The sequence below is a fragment of the Haliotis asinina genome, chromosome 5 (assembly GCF_037392515.1).
Source record: "Haliotis asinina isolate JCU_RB_2024 chromosome 5, JCU_Hal_asi_v2, whole genome shotgun sequence".
NCBI classification, from domain to species: domain Eukaryota; kingdom Metazoa; phylum Mollusca; class Gastropoda; order Lepetellida; family Haliotidae; genus Haliotis; species Haliotis asinina.
The window spans coordinates 10,419,139-10,433,755 of NC_090284.1; the positions used below are offsets into that span (position 1 = coordinate 10,419,139).

General features: G+C 38.2%; 2 protein-coding genes and 1 long non-coding RNA gene across 3 annotated transcripts in view; 1 reads left to right on the plus strand and 2 right to left on the minus strand.

Moving 5' to 3' along the window:
* Nucleotides 1–14,617, minus strand: part of LOC137283688 (uncharacterized) — a 48,062-nt gene that overhangs the window by 23,332 nt on the left and 10,113 nt on the right. The window contains exon 2 of the mRNA XM_067815340.1: nucleotides 7,603–7,671. Within this exon, the coding sequence (XP_067671441.1) occupies nucleotides 7,603–7,671 (69 nt within the window). The remainder of the gene's footprint in view (nucleotides 1–7,602; nucleotides 7,672–14,617) is intronic.
* The window catches only part of LOC137283689 (glutamate dehydrogenase, mitochondrial-like), a 127,734-nt gene that overhangs the window by 19,318 nt on the left and 93,799 nt on the right, over nucleotides 1–14,617 (minus strand). The window lies entirely within an intron of this gene.
* On the plus strand, nucleotides 7,091–9,069 carry LOC137283692 (uncharacterized). Its single transcript, XR_010956870.1, has 2 exons — nucleotides 7,091–7,215; nucleotides 8,681–9,069. It is a non-coding gene; the product is annotated as an uncharacterized lncRNA (long non-coding RNA).

The window sequence follows — 14,617 nt, forward strand, 5'->3', positions numbered from 1 at the left end:
CTCACAGTTATGGCACTGAATTGCACTGAACTTCAAGTTTGTTAAATTCATAGTACATCTGCAGAGATACTTTTCTATGCAATATTCTTCAGATACTTTCCATGATATTCATGTATTTAAATAACTCCCCTGCTATGTTAACTGCTGCCAGAACACATAGAACAATATTCTTACAATCTTGGATCAAATTCATAAACACATTATGTTGACTCTTTGACAAAACTAGAATCAACTGTGTAAAGAAATGTAATGTTTATGACCTGACTCTAACAGACTAGCCAAACTGGGAATGACAGCACTGCAATCTTCAATTCTACATTAATAGTTTTCAACCTTTAAGACAAAACTTGAATGACATTCTTGTTTCATTCTACTTTCTTGAATTTAATCTTTCAGTGGAACTAAATTAGTATTTGTTAGAAGTTTACAGAAACTCATTAAAGTCTTTGTTCACGTGTCAAATTTGCATTGTTACTTCAAAGGATTTAAACCTTTTTTAAAATGCATTTAAAAATGCAGCATCCTTCCATTTCACTCTGCCAAACAAGTTATACTGTTTTTCACCTGGGGCGAAAATTGCAGGTGTGCATGTGCTTCTCATAAAATCTAGATGTTTCAGTATTAGCCTTGGGTGGTAAACAATGTACAACCAACATCACAAGTGACTGCTCATAATTTTGTCAAGAAACAATCTTCCTTTGTTTAACATTCTACAGATGTTGGGAAGTACACCGGAGTGAGAGAGTGAGCCAGTTTGGCTTGACAAAGACTTAAACAGTATTTTGATGTGTCAAGCATCACGTTGTAGGAACCCCAAATTTAATTACATTGTGATATCATTCCATTGTCTGCTCGATACATTATTTTTTAAGAATGGAACAATGCAAACCAGTTGCAGATTCCTAATAAATGATGTGCCTCTGCTCCATTATTTCTCATGAAAAGAGAGTTACCTGGACATTACCCTCTATGTAATGTTAGCCATATAACAGTTTGGCAAAGCCCATGAGCATGTGAACGGTGAAGGCAAACTCTGAAACAGGTATTCCATCACACTATAATAAGTTTCTCATGTGCCATAAGGACATTACAAATTGTAGCAGCTAAACCCATGGGCCACCCTTGCTTCCAAGTATTCAAAGCTATCATAACAAGTGTTTTTAAGGCAACATTGTAACCACTCGACCAGCTAATTGGTCCAAGGGGCAAGTAGATGTGTGAAATTCTTGTCTACAAAAATATTGAGAGATATCAGAGATGATTGATATAGATTCTTATAAGAGGCAGGAACTACCAACTGGAATCCCTGACAAAGTCCTTTCGTTTCATACATACATGCGAGTCTCAAGAGAATAAGGAATATCAAGACATGACTTTTCAGGCCATCATCAGCATAGGTTGTGCATGTATGCATCTGGTCTTATTATTCCTCTGTAATCTACTTACATCATCGTGAGTCAGCTTAGTGGGGGAGGGAAGCTAATATATTATTCTTTCACATTTGCTACACTAGGGAAAGCTAAGAGCTCAGGCACGGTGATGACAAGCCTGGAAACTCAATCATGGCACAAACCTAGATTTGAACCCATGATCACTGCTTTCTTGCAAGACAAATGTGCACTGTGTACACATGTAAGTCGAACTGACTTAAACATAGAAACTAAGAAGCGATAAAACACTGAACATAGACAAAGAAAGTGAATAAGTGTTTACACTGCTTTAAGCAATATTCCAGGGATATCATGTAAGAAATGACTTAATACACTGTATCCATGATGGGATTGATCAAATACAGGCCTCCAATTTGCAAAGTTGGAACTTGAACAAGAGGGCTAGTGTATCTTCCCTTAAGTTATAAACATTATCAGATCAGAGTATGGTCAATGCTACTTAGTCCAGGTGATGTTTAATCTGGTACTAAGGTTATATTACAACCACTGATAATGAAGAAACAGCCTTAACCTACAGAGGCTTACGTGTGGAGATTCTGACTGTGAGGTATTTGCCATCCCAGACAGAGGTGTTTGTCCACGCATCAACAGTAGACATGTCACTGTATATGTTAACCCACTTACAACAAACCAAGCCAAACACAATAGCATGCACATACAACCCTATAGTTTTTCACTTTTGTGTACACACTGGCCAAGCCAGCCCTATCTTAAAGATTACAGTTAAACCCCTACAAGCAAAAGTAGTCAAGATTGTCAAATTGATGAAAGTTCTTAGCTGTGAGAAGTTGTCCTTCAATACAAGGTTGTAACACTTCAGAGGTCACAAACACAAAGGTTACAAAGCTCAGTGAGGATCAGATGACTTCCTTTGAAGGGCAAGTCTATAGCTTCCCTCAATGAGTGGGTATTGTTTACATTTTGAATATAGGGAGTCAAGTGAACCAAACCATTGGCTATGCCAGGGGGTGTAAGAACAAGGTAACAGGATCTGAAAGTATTTATCTATTCCACTGGTACTGACTGACAGATACATACACACATGCATCTCGCCATAATTACCTTGTCCCTGTGAAGAAGGGAGTGATTATGTTCAGCAAACTACTTTTATAACATGAAAAAATAGAAACCACCAAAAGCGAAGAACTGGTTTGTTCCCCTCTCCCCACCTATCACCTGCTGTTAGTCTAAATGAGAATAATGAGTTATATTGAACTGATATGAACTGGTAACTTCATGTTTGTTACACTGCTTGAGCGAGTTTGGTTTTATGCCACTTTCAGGAATATTCCAGCAACACCACAAATGGGCTTATCACATTGTGCCCATGTGGTCTTCAGGGTGACGAGCCAACGCTTTAACCAGTACTCTACACCACCGTTCCTCATGTTTGTTATACTCACAGTTTATTAATGCATGCTTTTCATCTGTTTGATATTTCTGTTTCACACAAAATAAAACATAATAAAAGCTATTCAACAATAAATACAAATATATTGTGAAGCCGTTAAAGCTAAACAATCAAAATAGGCAACTACTGCAGTCACCTCTTTCTGTGTGAGAACCTGAAGCAATTATTTTAAATTTTCAGTTATGTCTTCCCAATGTCATCAAGCATAACATCCCTACAGTACCTACCTCATGCCTCAGAGTACAAACAAGAAACAGGTGCCCTTGAATCTCATGGTGCTTGGCCTGGTTAAGTATGTGGGTGAATATCACCCTTTATGAATGGTATCAACACTGGACATGCTCTACTTGAGCTACATTGTATTGCACTGAGAAGACTAAGGAAAATAGGTATCTCCTATCAGTAATGGTCCTTTCAGTGCATATAGGTAATGGGAGAGTCACCTACAGGCCACAGTATAGAATGATTACTTCACAATTTCATATTTCAGTATTGAATGACAGCAAACTGGAAGACAGAAACTTTCATTAATAAAATCATTTTTCAGTACAGATGTACTGGTCTTTAGATGACTTGGCTTTTGGTATGTGGACTTCAGCCTTATGAAGTTCATCAAACACACCTTGAAACAAATACAATATAACCTATTTTAAGTGTATAATTGTTGATAAGTCTAGATTTCTAAGGCAAAAGAAAATCACTGGTTCTTTCTATTATGTTCTATTTGTTGTAAAACATTTTCACTTCAGAATCCAGATATCAAGTTTACCACTGAAAGCATGTCCATAACCTTTTCTGTCATGACATATTGTCATTGTCAGGGTTTAACCTTGACTTCCAGAAACTCTTGCAATGGTGTAGTGTACTATATGTTGGATAAATACATAAGAGCATGGTGTGAATCAGTGATCATGCGGATAGTGGTCATGACTGATGGGTGAAATAAAACACACAAGAACTACTCTTTTGGTGTTTTTGTGTTTCTCCGAATGATGTAGTTTAGGTTTTTCTATGCCCATACTCTACAAATGACAAACATTTGTGAGTCATGTAAAACCCTGCCATTATATTATCCCCGGTTGGTCAAAAGACAACTTGGACCCAGAAGCAAGTCCCGAAAGCGACTGCACTGTTTTTATGCCCAATACAGGGTAGAAAGCATTCAAAAGGCACAAGACTAAACATGAATCGAACCAAGTGCTTTAGTGTAATCAGTAAACACTGACGCTTTTGTGCCTCTGTCTGCTATAAGGATCATGATTGGTCAAAATCAGACACGTGACCTAAGTCAGCCAGTCAGATAACAATAGTGGATACTGTCCTCGTAAACAAAAACCTGAAGACTCTGATGAAAGTTTTGGGTAAAATGATGTTAATCAGAACATGTTACATAAAAAATCACCACCTACATAAATATTTTGGAATTCAGAGGACGTTTCATGCTAGGTTATGACCCATGACAAGAAAGATTCATGCATATATTTTAGCATTAAACATTGTGTCCGAGTGTGAAGTTTGAAGCGACGAAAGCCAAGATGTCACTTGAATTTCATAATACGATCGAACAATAAAGATGGAAATAGCATGTTAAAATATTCGTTTGTCAACTTTTATGAGTACTGTTGTTGATTTTATTCTTCAGTTTACTTTATTTGTTTAATGATGTTTAAAGGAAATAATAAATCTGCTCAATGAGAACTCTGAAGTGGACCCCTGGCAAAGCATGTGTGCGAGAATAGGTATATTACAACATGAAAATATTTTTATAATTCCTATCCTGTCAATTACATATGGATGGCCATTTGAAATGGAATAAGTGTTTACAGGCATTATGAAGAGTGATAGACTTGATATATGAAACATATGATAGTTATATTCCTAATATTATATATCATTTTGATGCGACTACTCCTTGGTCGATTTTCAGCCTACATTTTTGGGGGGACTTTTGATGTCTTGGTCAGTTTTACAGCCTACAGCGTTGAATGGGTAAAAAGAAAATATAAGCCTCTTATTGAAGACAAATCAAAACGATGCATATCTTGAATGTCACGTTACGTCCCACCAATTCCTTCCTTGTCAAGTCATTATTAGTTGTTTCCTCATATTTTGGCCAACTTACTTCCTGACTGTCACAGTGGTTGCATTGTAAGAGAAACTCATCACCAGCGCTGGCAAACATCAGTGTCAGGACCCTCCCATCCAACTGTCCAAAATAGTAACATTGGCCCAAAAAACGTCAAGAGGAAGCCCCATGAATATCAATGTGAGGTACGCCCTTCTGCTAATGGCTGGTCTCAGTGAGTCAGGGGTCATACAAATTATACCACCACAATGATGAATGGTCTTCCCTGTGACTGTATACACAATCACATGTTCTAAGTTTGAATGCACTGAAGCTCACCTATATATGGCATATCAACTCTGAAAATAGACACTATATTTCAAATGAAATTAAACAAGATTTTTCAGATTTAATCCTTTAAAATTAATAATGCAATTGATACCATTGCAAAATATCAATGGTTCTTAAAGTATTCAAGTTCTAGCAAGTTAAAACAAGTAAATGCTACATGCTGATGGCTTGAAGAAACTAGAATAAGAACATAATAGTTGTCATAGCTACTTGGGCTAATTACCCTGCATAGGCATAGATTTATCCCAATTGTATAGCACATTTAATCTGACTATCAGTCTGTATTCACTATGAAAAAGTTAGTTTTCATTTATACCCATGTCTATATCTATAACAAAATCCATGTCAAATATTGAATAATTAAGCCTTGGTTTCAGAGACAAAAGAGAAGAAAGACATTCCTGCTCTTAGCCTAGCTAGGGTTAAAGTTGATGCTTCAGCAAGCGATCCTATGTGACTCCCTACTGCCTCTTCCATATTCCCGAACCCTTGTATATACAAATATGGAAATCATCGCCTTCAAGGTAACATGTGCATGTGACATATACTCAGCATGCCCGCTGTTACATTTGTAAGCTGGATTTTATGACATTGTACCTATCAGTCTCATGATCAGAAATTGACTCAACAGTCTGCACGCTTCACCTCAAATCAATCCTCTAACACATGAACATTGGGATAACAAACTGACATGTCCAGCTGAATAATTTCTGACAGCAGCTTGATATTTTGATTATTTTAAACCTTGAAGCTGTTTTTTTTTTTTTTTGTTTTCTATGGTTGTCCTATTTGTGTGTGTATTTGTACATTTGTATAGTATATGTTGGAAAGAAATCGTTCAACAAAAAATTCACCATTCATCATTCAAAGATAAACTTTTACAAAATGTAAATTATTTTGGGTCAAGTGCTTGTGTGGGTCAAATTTAACATCTATAATAAAAACGGAAGTGCATCACTTCATTTGCTCAACGACTGCCTACATTCACTTATTTTTTTTTTATGTTTACAAGTCACAGTATTGTTCTATTTTAGCTGTCAGTAAGAACATTGGATGCCTTAAATACATTTTATTGTGCAGTTTCCTCAGGAAACACAAACCTTTGCTAATTTTGGACTTGAATCTCCAAGACGAGCACCTGCCAAAGCGCACTGTGAACTGACATTTGGACCATTTCCTGATGCCAATATTAGTATGATGCTGGTGAGTACGATCAGAGGTTGGTCATCACATTCACACTGCGTCTCTGAAAGTCTGAGCAACCTCCAGACCTTAATGATTAGGTGCAGCCAGACCAGGGAGTAAAACTGACTCAAAGATGTTTAAAGACTACACGATACGAAACAGGAAATCCCTCTTCTAATATTTGAGCCAAACCACAGCCTACCTTTCTCTCACCTTTGTTTAGCTAAGCCATAGCAAAGTCCACCCCTCCTCTCACCTCAAATGGCTTAAGCACTTAGTAAGATACATCAATCTATTTGGACTTATTCAAATGATACGCATACAGGGTTTGACAAACACTTGCATGTCACAAATCCAGGTCATGCATTCAACAATGGAATTCACCTAGTAGGTATATTAATAGTATCACAACTGACACAATACCTTCCCATTCACAAACGCTATTGAAGGAGTGTAAACGTCAATTATAGCAAGCGATATTTATACTGCACTTCCGAAAGATTGCACATACCATGGCCATTTTGACTTTATGTAACAATCAACTACAGTGGATGAAGCACCAGTCACTGTTCACGGATTTGTAGCCTGGGTTATGAATCAGCTAGCACACCTGTTACATTGTCATTTGTACAGCCTTGTGAAAACTGGAAATACACTAGCAACACCTATCCTTTCTGAAAGAGACACAGTTCGCAGGGACAAATAATACAGGAACATTACTTTCATGAAACCTGACAACTACCACATGGAAGGTATTTATTAAACTTATAAGCAGTGTCACACAAGATATGAAACTTGTCATTCTCATCCTATCACTATATTTTTGGGTCACTATTCTATAACACATTTTGATCAAATTAAGTCTACCCATTTGGAGACACTATTCAAGCATCAAATCCAGTAATGTTTTCATCTGTCTGGGGACATTCTCAAAGACGTAACCAGTTATTGTCAAAAGAAACGAACTGTATTGATTCTGAATCACAATGCACCTGTGATGTTGACTAACATCACAGAGAGATTGTACTGTTGTATGACATGTTTCTGTCACTGCTGTACTCAGATTGTGTTGGTATTGGTGCGGCTGACTAACACTGTATGCAGGTTGTGCAGGTGTATGTATGCACTGGTAGACGTACCTGCAGGCTTGTTCTTGTCAGGGTGGCCAATGGGTATCCATTGTCTTGGAGGGGGTGCACTGGCATGAACTGAAACACAAACAATGTTGGTTATGACCTGCATCTACAAACATGGGTGCATCAATGCAGCAGTGACACACAAACACTACATAACAAACCAAACTGTTCAATGTGTCAATTTCTTACAGTTAAAGTGCAATTACCAAGCTGCTCTGTCACCATTTCATTAACATTGTGTACATGTGCTTGAGAGAGAGAAAGAGAGAGAGAAAGAAAGAGAGACCGAGAGAGACAATACATGTGCTTTCCTTGACAAATGCTTGCCTTACAGGTATATTGTCACAGTTGTTTTGACATGGATACATGTTTACACAGAATAATGACTCTTGGAATACCAGTCCATATTTTCCCCCATTTATAGCATGAGTCAAGATAAGAAGTGTATCTTTTTAAAATCTTTTGATGACCAAAAATTGACTGATTGAACCTGGAACATTCACAAATGTGTATAACAGTTTTCTTTAAACATCTCTTTCATCAACCATTCAGTCTACAAAGTAACTCTTTGGCAAGGTAGACAATAATACCCTATCTCTGTATAAAGTTTGTGAAAGGCATTTAGATGCTGGATCAACATTAATACAAGACCCCCTTTTATGGATTCACCTATTGAAGGAGCAACAATTTGTTCTGAAACGTACAAAAAATAAAAAGTTGTTATCCTAAAAACCTGACATGCATTCTAAGTAAAACTCATCTCCTTCCCTGAACCTTTCTATCATCTTGTAAACAGGGGTCAAACAGACTTGTGTAACTTTATTACTGTAAAACAAAAACACTGGAAACAATGTCCACACATACTGAATGCCTCAATCAGTTATTTAAATAACAAAATGACTGTGTATCAAAACATGTTTTTAAGACACTAACAGCCCAACCTCCTTCCATGCCAATCCTGATAGTTCTATGTTTACTTTGTTGACATAAACTAAGGTCAACTCTTTTGGGCCCTAATTAATTAATTCAGGATATAACATGACAACTGCCTAAGATATTCAGATATGTTTTCATTTTCCAGAACACCTGCCATGGATTAGCTCTATAGATGAAAACAGCTCTGTATCAAAACAAAACAGACCCATTTCATATGATCCTGTTTCACTGATGACATTTGTTATGGTGAAAGGAATCTCAGCGTGGCGATCAACACCCACACACCTCCCTTCAACCATCGCTGCCTACCCACTCCTCATTTGCCAGGATGAGTCAACACGCTAAAAACAGAGTGTCCCCAAATGATACTATTACACTGTCATGCTGACTACGACTGTAACACCTTGCAGATATAGGGAACAAGGATGATCATAATGAAAGCAGACAAATATCTGTACCCAGTGCACTGCTATTTAATGGAGAAGAGAGAATCAAAGAAGTACACAGCATGAGAATAAAAGGATTCATGTTAAATGTATCTACCATCATGCTTTCCTTATGGAAGTGTGTGAGTGAGCATCACAGCATTGATTTAGCAGGAGGCAAGTACAAGCTTCAAATACTGAAGCAATACCTTTGACGAAAGTGTGTGAGTGAGAGAGTTTAGTTTTACGCCTCTTTTAGAAATTTGCTCCAGTACAAACCAAATTCAACCAAATTCAGAAGGTCAGAGCAAAGGAATAGTGAGCGTAAGTGACTGCTGGCAGTGTTTGTTTGGCAGAATCTGGTATGAGGGGATTCACATTCTACACCTGATTTGAGGACACTATAGCTTGAATTAAGAGATGGTGTGTTGGCATAACCTATCCCTACTAACAGCTATATTGTGAGGAATTGTTGCCAAGAAATCATATCCTTCGGCCTGCTGCATACCATCCCAAAAGACGCGATGGAAAATAGTATACCTTGCAATGTCAATACATACAGTATACACCTTCCTCACATACCTGGCAATGTCAATACATACAGTATACACCTTCCTCACACACCCGGCAATGTCAATACATACAGTATACACCTTCCTCACATACCTGGCTCAAAGGAAATACAATGGGCACAAACAATAGACTGTTATAAATTCACATGTAGAAAGGCCAAAGGACTTATCATGAAAAGATTATGAAAGGTTTCACTGGCTACATCGCTTTGCCCTATGTCATATCATCAGTTTATAACTGAGTTATCAGATAGCATGGCCAAGTGATATGTCTTGCTTAATCTACTCTTTCACATCAACTAGCTCAACAGCAAATCTAACTGAAGTCCTAAATAAAGTTTCTCCAAGAGCAAGCCAAAACTAACGATTAGCCTCTGAATATATATAATTGTGATAATAACAAACTAACCCACATAAATTGAAAAGTGGCCCCAGGGGGACCAGAGACTGCTGAACCTGAGGAAATCTAGACTTGCTTCATCTAAGACTTCTAGGCATTGGAGAGGAAGCTTGGCAGTTGGGAAAATAATGAGTTTCAGGGACTGTAAGACAGACTAGGCCAAATTGTATGTGAGGTGTGTGTATGAAATTATCCACTTAGGAGCTTACTTTAACTTCTACTGAGTAATCAGCAATCTGACCAGGTAAAGGGAGCACATGTACTAAGTGGTCCTAAAGACCAGCACAAACATACTTTGCTGTATATGTAGTTTGTTGTGAGGCAAAAGCCCAACTGGAATTGTGTTTATTGAACTTGAACATGTCCTGTTTCTACAGTACAGACTGTTGAAATAGACACCACCTTGTTAAAACCCTACTTCCTTAATGTGGTGACATGTGCTGTGTTATGAGAGACAGGGGACTGGATGCCATGGTCCACACCACCACTACTGGACAGCAACATGTACAAATATGTTAACCCCCAGATACCCACTGTACTTAAAGCAAAGGTACATGAAAGAGACAACCACATTAAAAACCTACACAGAGAATTCCACTTGTCAGCCATTTCAACCAACGTTATATACTTGAAAACACTTCATGACAGACACATGGACAGAGAAAACAAATTTTATCTTCATTCAAGATTCTGAATGCTGAGGATGAAACTGTTTGACTTGTTATTCTCAACTGCCTAAGGTATATCTTTAAGGTCAATACACACAAACACACTGACATAAAGATGCAACTGTATACAGGCAACCGTTTCTTTAAAAGATAAATAGGCATTACATGAAAATATAACATAATATCAAGCCAATGAAGTATGACAATAACGGATGCAAGAGTATCTGTACTGTGAAGTCAAGTGATAATTGAGTGGAGCACCACATGTTCACCCTTGCTACCCTCCTACAGGGCAAGCTGTTACTGCCCTATTGATTCAACTGGGTGTTCATTAATCAGCAGGAACTTGGTCTGTCTGGGACATGCCTAACCTACTACGTGAGAGAGATCGATATGTGTAGTAAAGTTTGCATGGATATTTGTTAGCTAGGGATATTGTGGACTCATTTCTTTCTCTTCTTTCTACATTTTTCTTCTGGCTCATATGATATTTGCTGTAAAAACACCCTCCTGAGTATGCACCCTCTCTCCTTCTAATCACAGACTAAGTAATTATTCTGTGCCCTCTCTTAGACTTAAACTTTAAATGCAGTGCATATCTTTGCATATTGCATGTTTACAATAAATATGAAAGCTTAGATAATTAGTTTTAACTATGATACAAATTGTTTCAGTTTCACTGACATCTGAAGAAGCCTTTTTCACTACAACTCAATCACTGACAAATTTATTATGTTGTGTGTGGTTTGAAAAAGCTCCCACTTTGTTAATTTTCAAGTGCCCTGAGCACTACTATGTATTAATGTCCCCAGGGGATAAGTGAAATGTATTGCATCTTCTTTAAATGTTCCCATGATATGCATCATCAATATGGTAAGTGAATAATGGTCTGTTTCACATAGCTCTCCCACCAGTCAGAACTAGTGGCGCAGTATTCTCCAGACAGCACTGGATGGTCATCTGCCAACACTTTTCCACTTTCAATATTTATTTCCTTTACCAATTCCATCCAAGTCATGTAACTGGTGTACACTGCTCTTCAAGACTCCAGCAATTCAATGCCTACGATATTTCATTATATACCACATAAAACCCTCAAATATATCAGCATAATATTTACACTAGAATACACTCCAAGTTAGGAGTTTTGCTTTGTGTAGAATGCAGTGATTTCCACAACTTTTTATTTGTCAGAAATATTTCAAACATTCCAAAACTCAAATGAGAAAGCAGGCAGCCGCAGGTGTAGGGCAGATGTCCACTGAGTATTGCACAAAAGAAATACACTTCTTATGAAGTAACTGTAGAAAAAAATGGGCTTTAACGAGTGTTATGTAACCCTGAATGGGCAATTACATACAAAACTACCTTGATGTGTAGAGGCCTCCCTATGGAGCCTCACTAAAGTTTAAATGAACTATGAGAATGCTGTGAACTGAAATATCAGCTTGTTAAACTAGAGTGAGCTCTAAAAGCCCTACTGTCTATTTAAAGAGTGCAAGCTATTGACCTGACAATGCCAGTAACACAGTGAATTACAAAGAACTTACATGAAGATTACCAAAAGCCATTGGATGAATGTGACCATTATCTTATTATTCATAGTGGTAAGATTTTTCCTTTCACAAAATGTTACATTTGGAAGTGCTATGTTCAATCAGAGTCAGGAACGTTCCATCCAAATGTTTACATTTCTCTCTTCAAAAAGTTCTTTCAGACAATTCTTTATTACCCTTGAAGCAAACTATATTTTAGTGGGGATATTGAATGAACAGACATACATGGGTGGGAGCCAAGCCAACATAAACCACCACTGAGACACAAGCTAACTCTCTTAAACCTGATCCAAATGACACATCTCCAAAAACATAACTGAGATGGCATCTCTACATCATGTGCAGCAGGCTAACACACAAACCACTGGGCTAAACTACCACCTCTAACCCCTTATCAACCATGCAGCATCTGCAGCAAGCTGACCCACTAACCATCGAGCTATTTACCACCAGCCCTCCTAGAGATGGCATCGGTGCAGTACATGATCTCAGACGTCCTGCCAGCACATCATATGATGGTTGTTATCCCTAATGGTATCATGCAGCCCACAAATGTTACGCTTTAAGTGATGACACTATGCATTAGGCTGACCCTTCCTTAACACTCTATTGTCAACAACTCTGTATGGAACTATTAGTGGAATCTAGCAGCAATTGGAAAAGCTGTTTTACCTAGAAAGATTCCCGTTCCACAACTCAACCTTGAATGATGATCAGGCAAAATGTTAAAAAAGCACCCCCTGATATAAAAACATACCAATGCAAGTTGCTGTCGGTAATGTTTGGATAAGTCATGGAACAGGTGGAACATAATGAAGCTGATACACTAACCATTATTGCTTCAGTTTAGCTGTATTCATGGGGATCAAGCGAGTTGTTGAATTTTGATGTGTGTTATTAGATACAGTCTGAATAGGTTGATGAGATGTTTTATCTTACTTCACTTTGCCTGATAAATGTCACAAGCTGAAACAAATTCCCAGCTGACAGTGGCAACATAACAGGCCAACAAGCAGCTACATACTAGGTTATCAGTTAGAGAAGGAAGATAGCTTGCTATTAAATGGAGACAAAATAGCAAGGAAGCAAGAATCTATCAAAAAGTGTGGCAAAACAGTGTTTGCAACATATCTGCTAATTAATGCAAAGGCAACAGCACTTTTCTTCCATGAGGCAAGATAAATAGCAACATTGGCAAAATAGCTGAAACATCACAATACTGACTACATAGCTGGTTTAAAGTGAACAAGCAGAGTCAGCCAACAGAGTGACAAGATTTCTTATGAAAGATACACTGAGGCAAGAACACTAGCCACTAGTTGGTTATTACACAAAGACAACATAGCTGGTATGACACAGAGGCAAGAGCGCTAGCCAACAGTGACAAGATAGCTGATATGATACACAGAGACAAGACAGCCAGCCAACAGTGACAAGACAGCTGGTATGACACATGGAGACAAGAGAGCCAGCCAACAGTGACAAGATAGCTGATGTGATACACAGAGGCAAGAGGGCCAGCCAACAGTGACAAGATAGCTGATATGACACGGAGAGGCAAAAGTGCCAGCCAACAGTGACAAGACAGCTGATATGACACACATTGGTAAGAGGGCCAGCCAACAATGACAAGATCGCTGATATGACACACATAGGCAAGAGATCCAGCAGCAGCATAGCTGCAACAGAGACAGACAAACCAACAGAAGCAGGTGCAGCCCCCAAGCTTGGGACGGGTCACCAAGACTCTGCCCTGATGCCCTGAGGAATGTGTATCCCCCACAAAGGAGGCCTGCCTGCGCCATCAGGGTGAAGGCTTGGTGCATATCAACATGTTAGCAGGAAGGTGCCATGTCTCAAGTCTGTTTACAAACATCCTTTATCAAACAGCCAGACAAACTCATTAAATATCCTCTCTACTTGTGCAGAATGCTCTGAATATCTGCAACTGAGGGTCATCCATTAGGGCTCCAATCCCTGCAGAAAAACACCATTACTCAAGTCTTAACATGTCTGTCATCGTCACTGTCAATATTCCTACGCTCACATGCTGGTATTTGCTCTACCTGTTCTTTTAGCATTCACAATGGTAATTTCAGACATAGAAACATTAATATGTTCTAATGCAAGGAAAGAATCTTTCTTGGAATGTGTTTCAAGGCTGCATGGATGTCGCTCCTCACGTAACAATAAGTGACTTTAGCTGTCATGGCATCCACTTCCATGACCGGTATAACAGTGTTGTCATACGCTATAATACAAATGACAAATAAATGTGAGGAACATTAGACGCTAGCTGTAAGCACAAGTCTAATAAGATTGTCTGTCCAGTAAGTTAAGTTAATAAGTTTGCATAATAATAAACTCTTCTGTTGTGTTAAGAGACAAGCGCTAAATATTTCCTTATTTTTCCTGAGGTACAGAATTAACTCATAAAAGCAAACTCAATGGTGATCCTGTA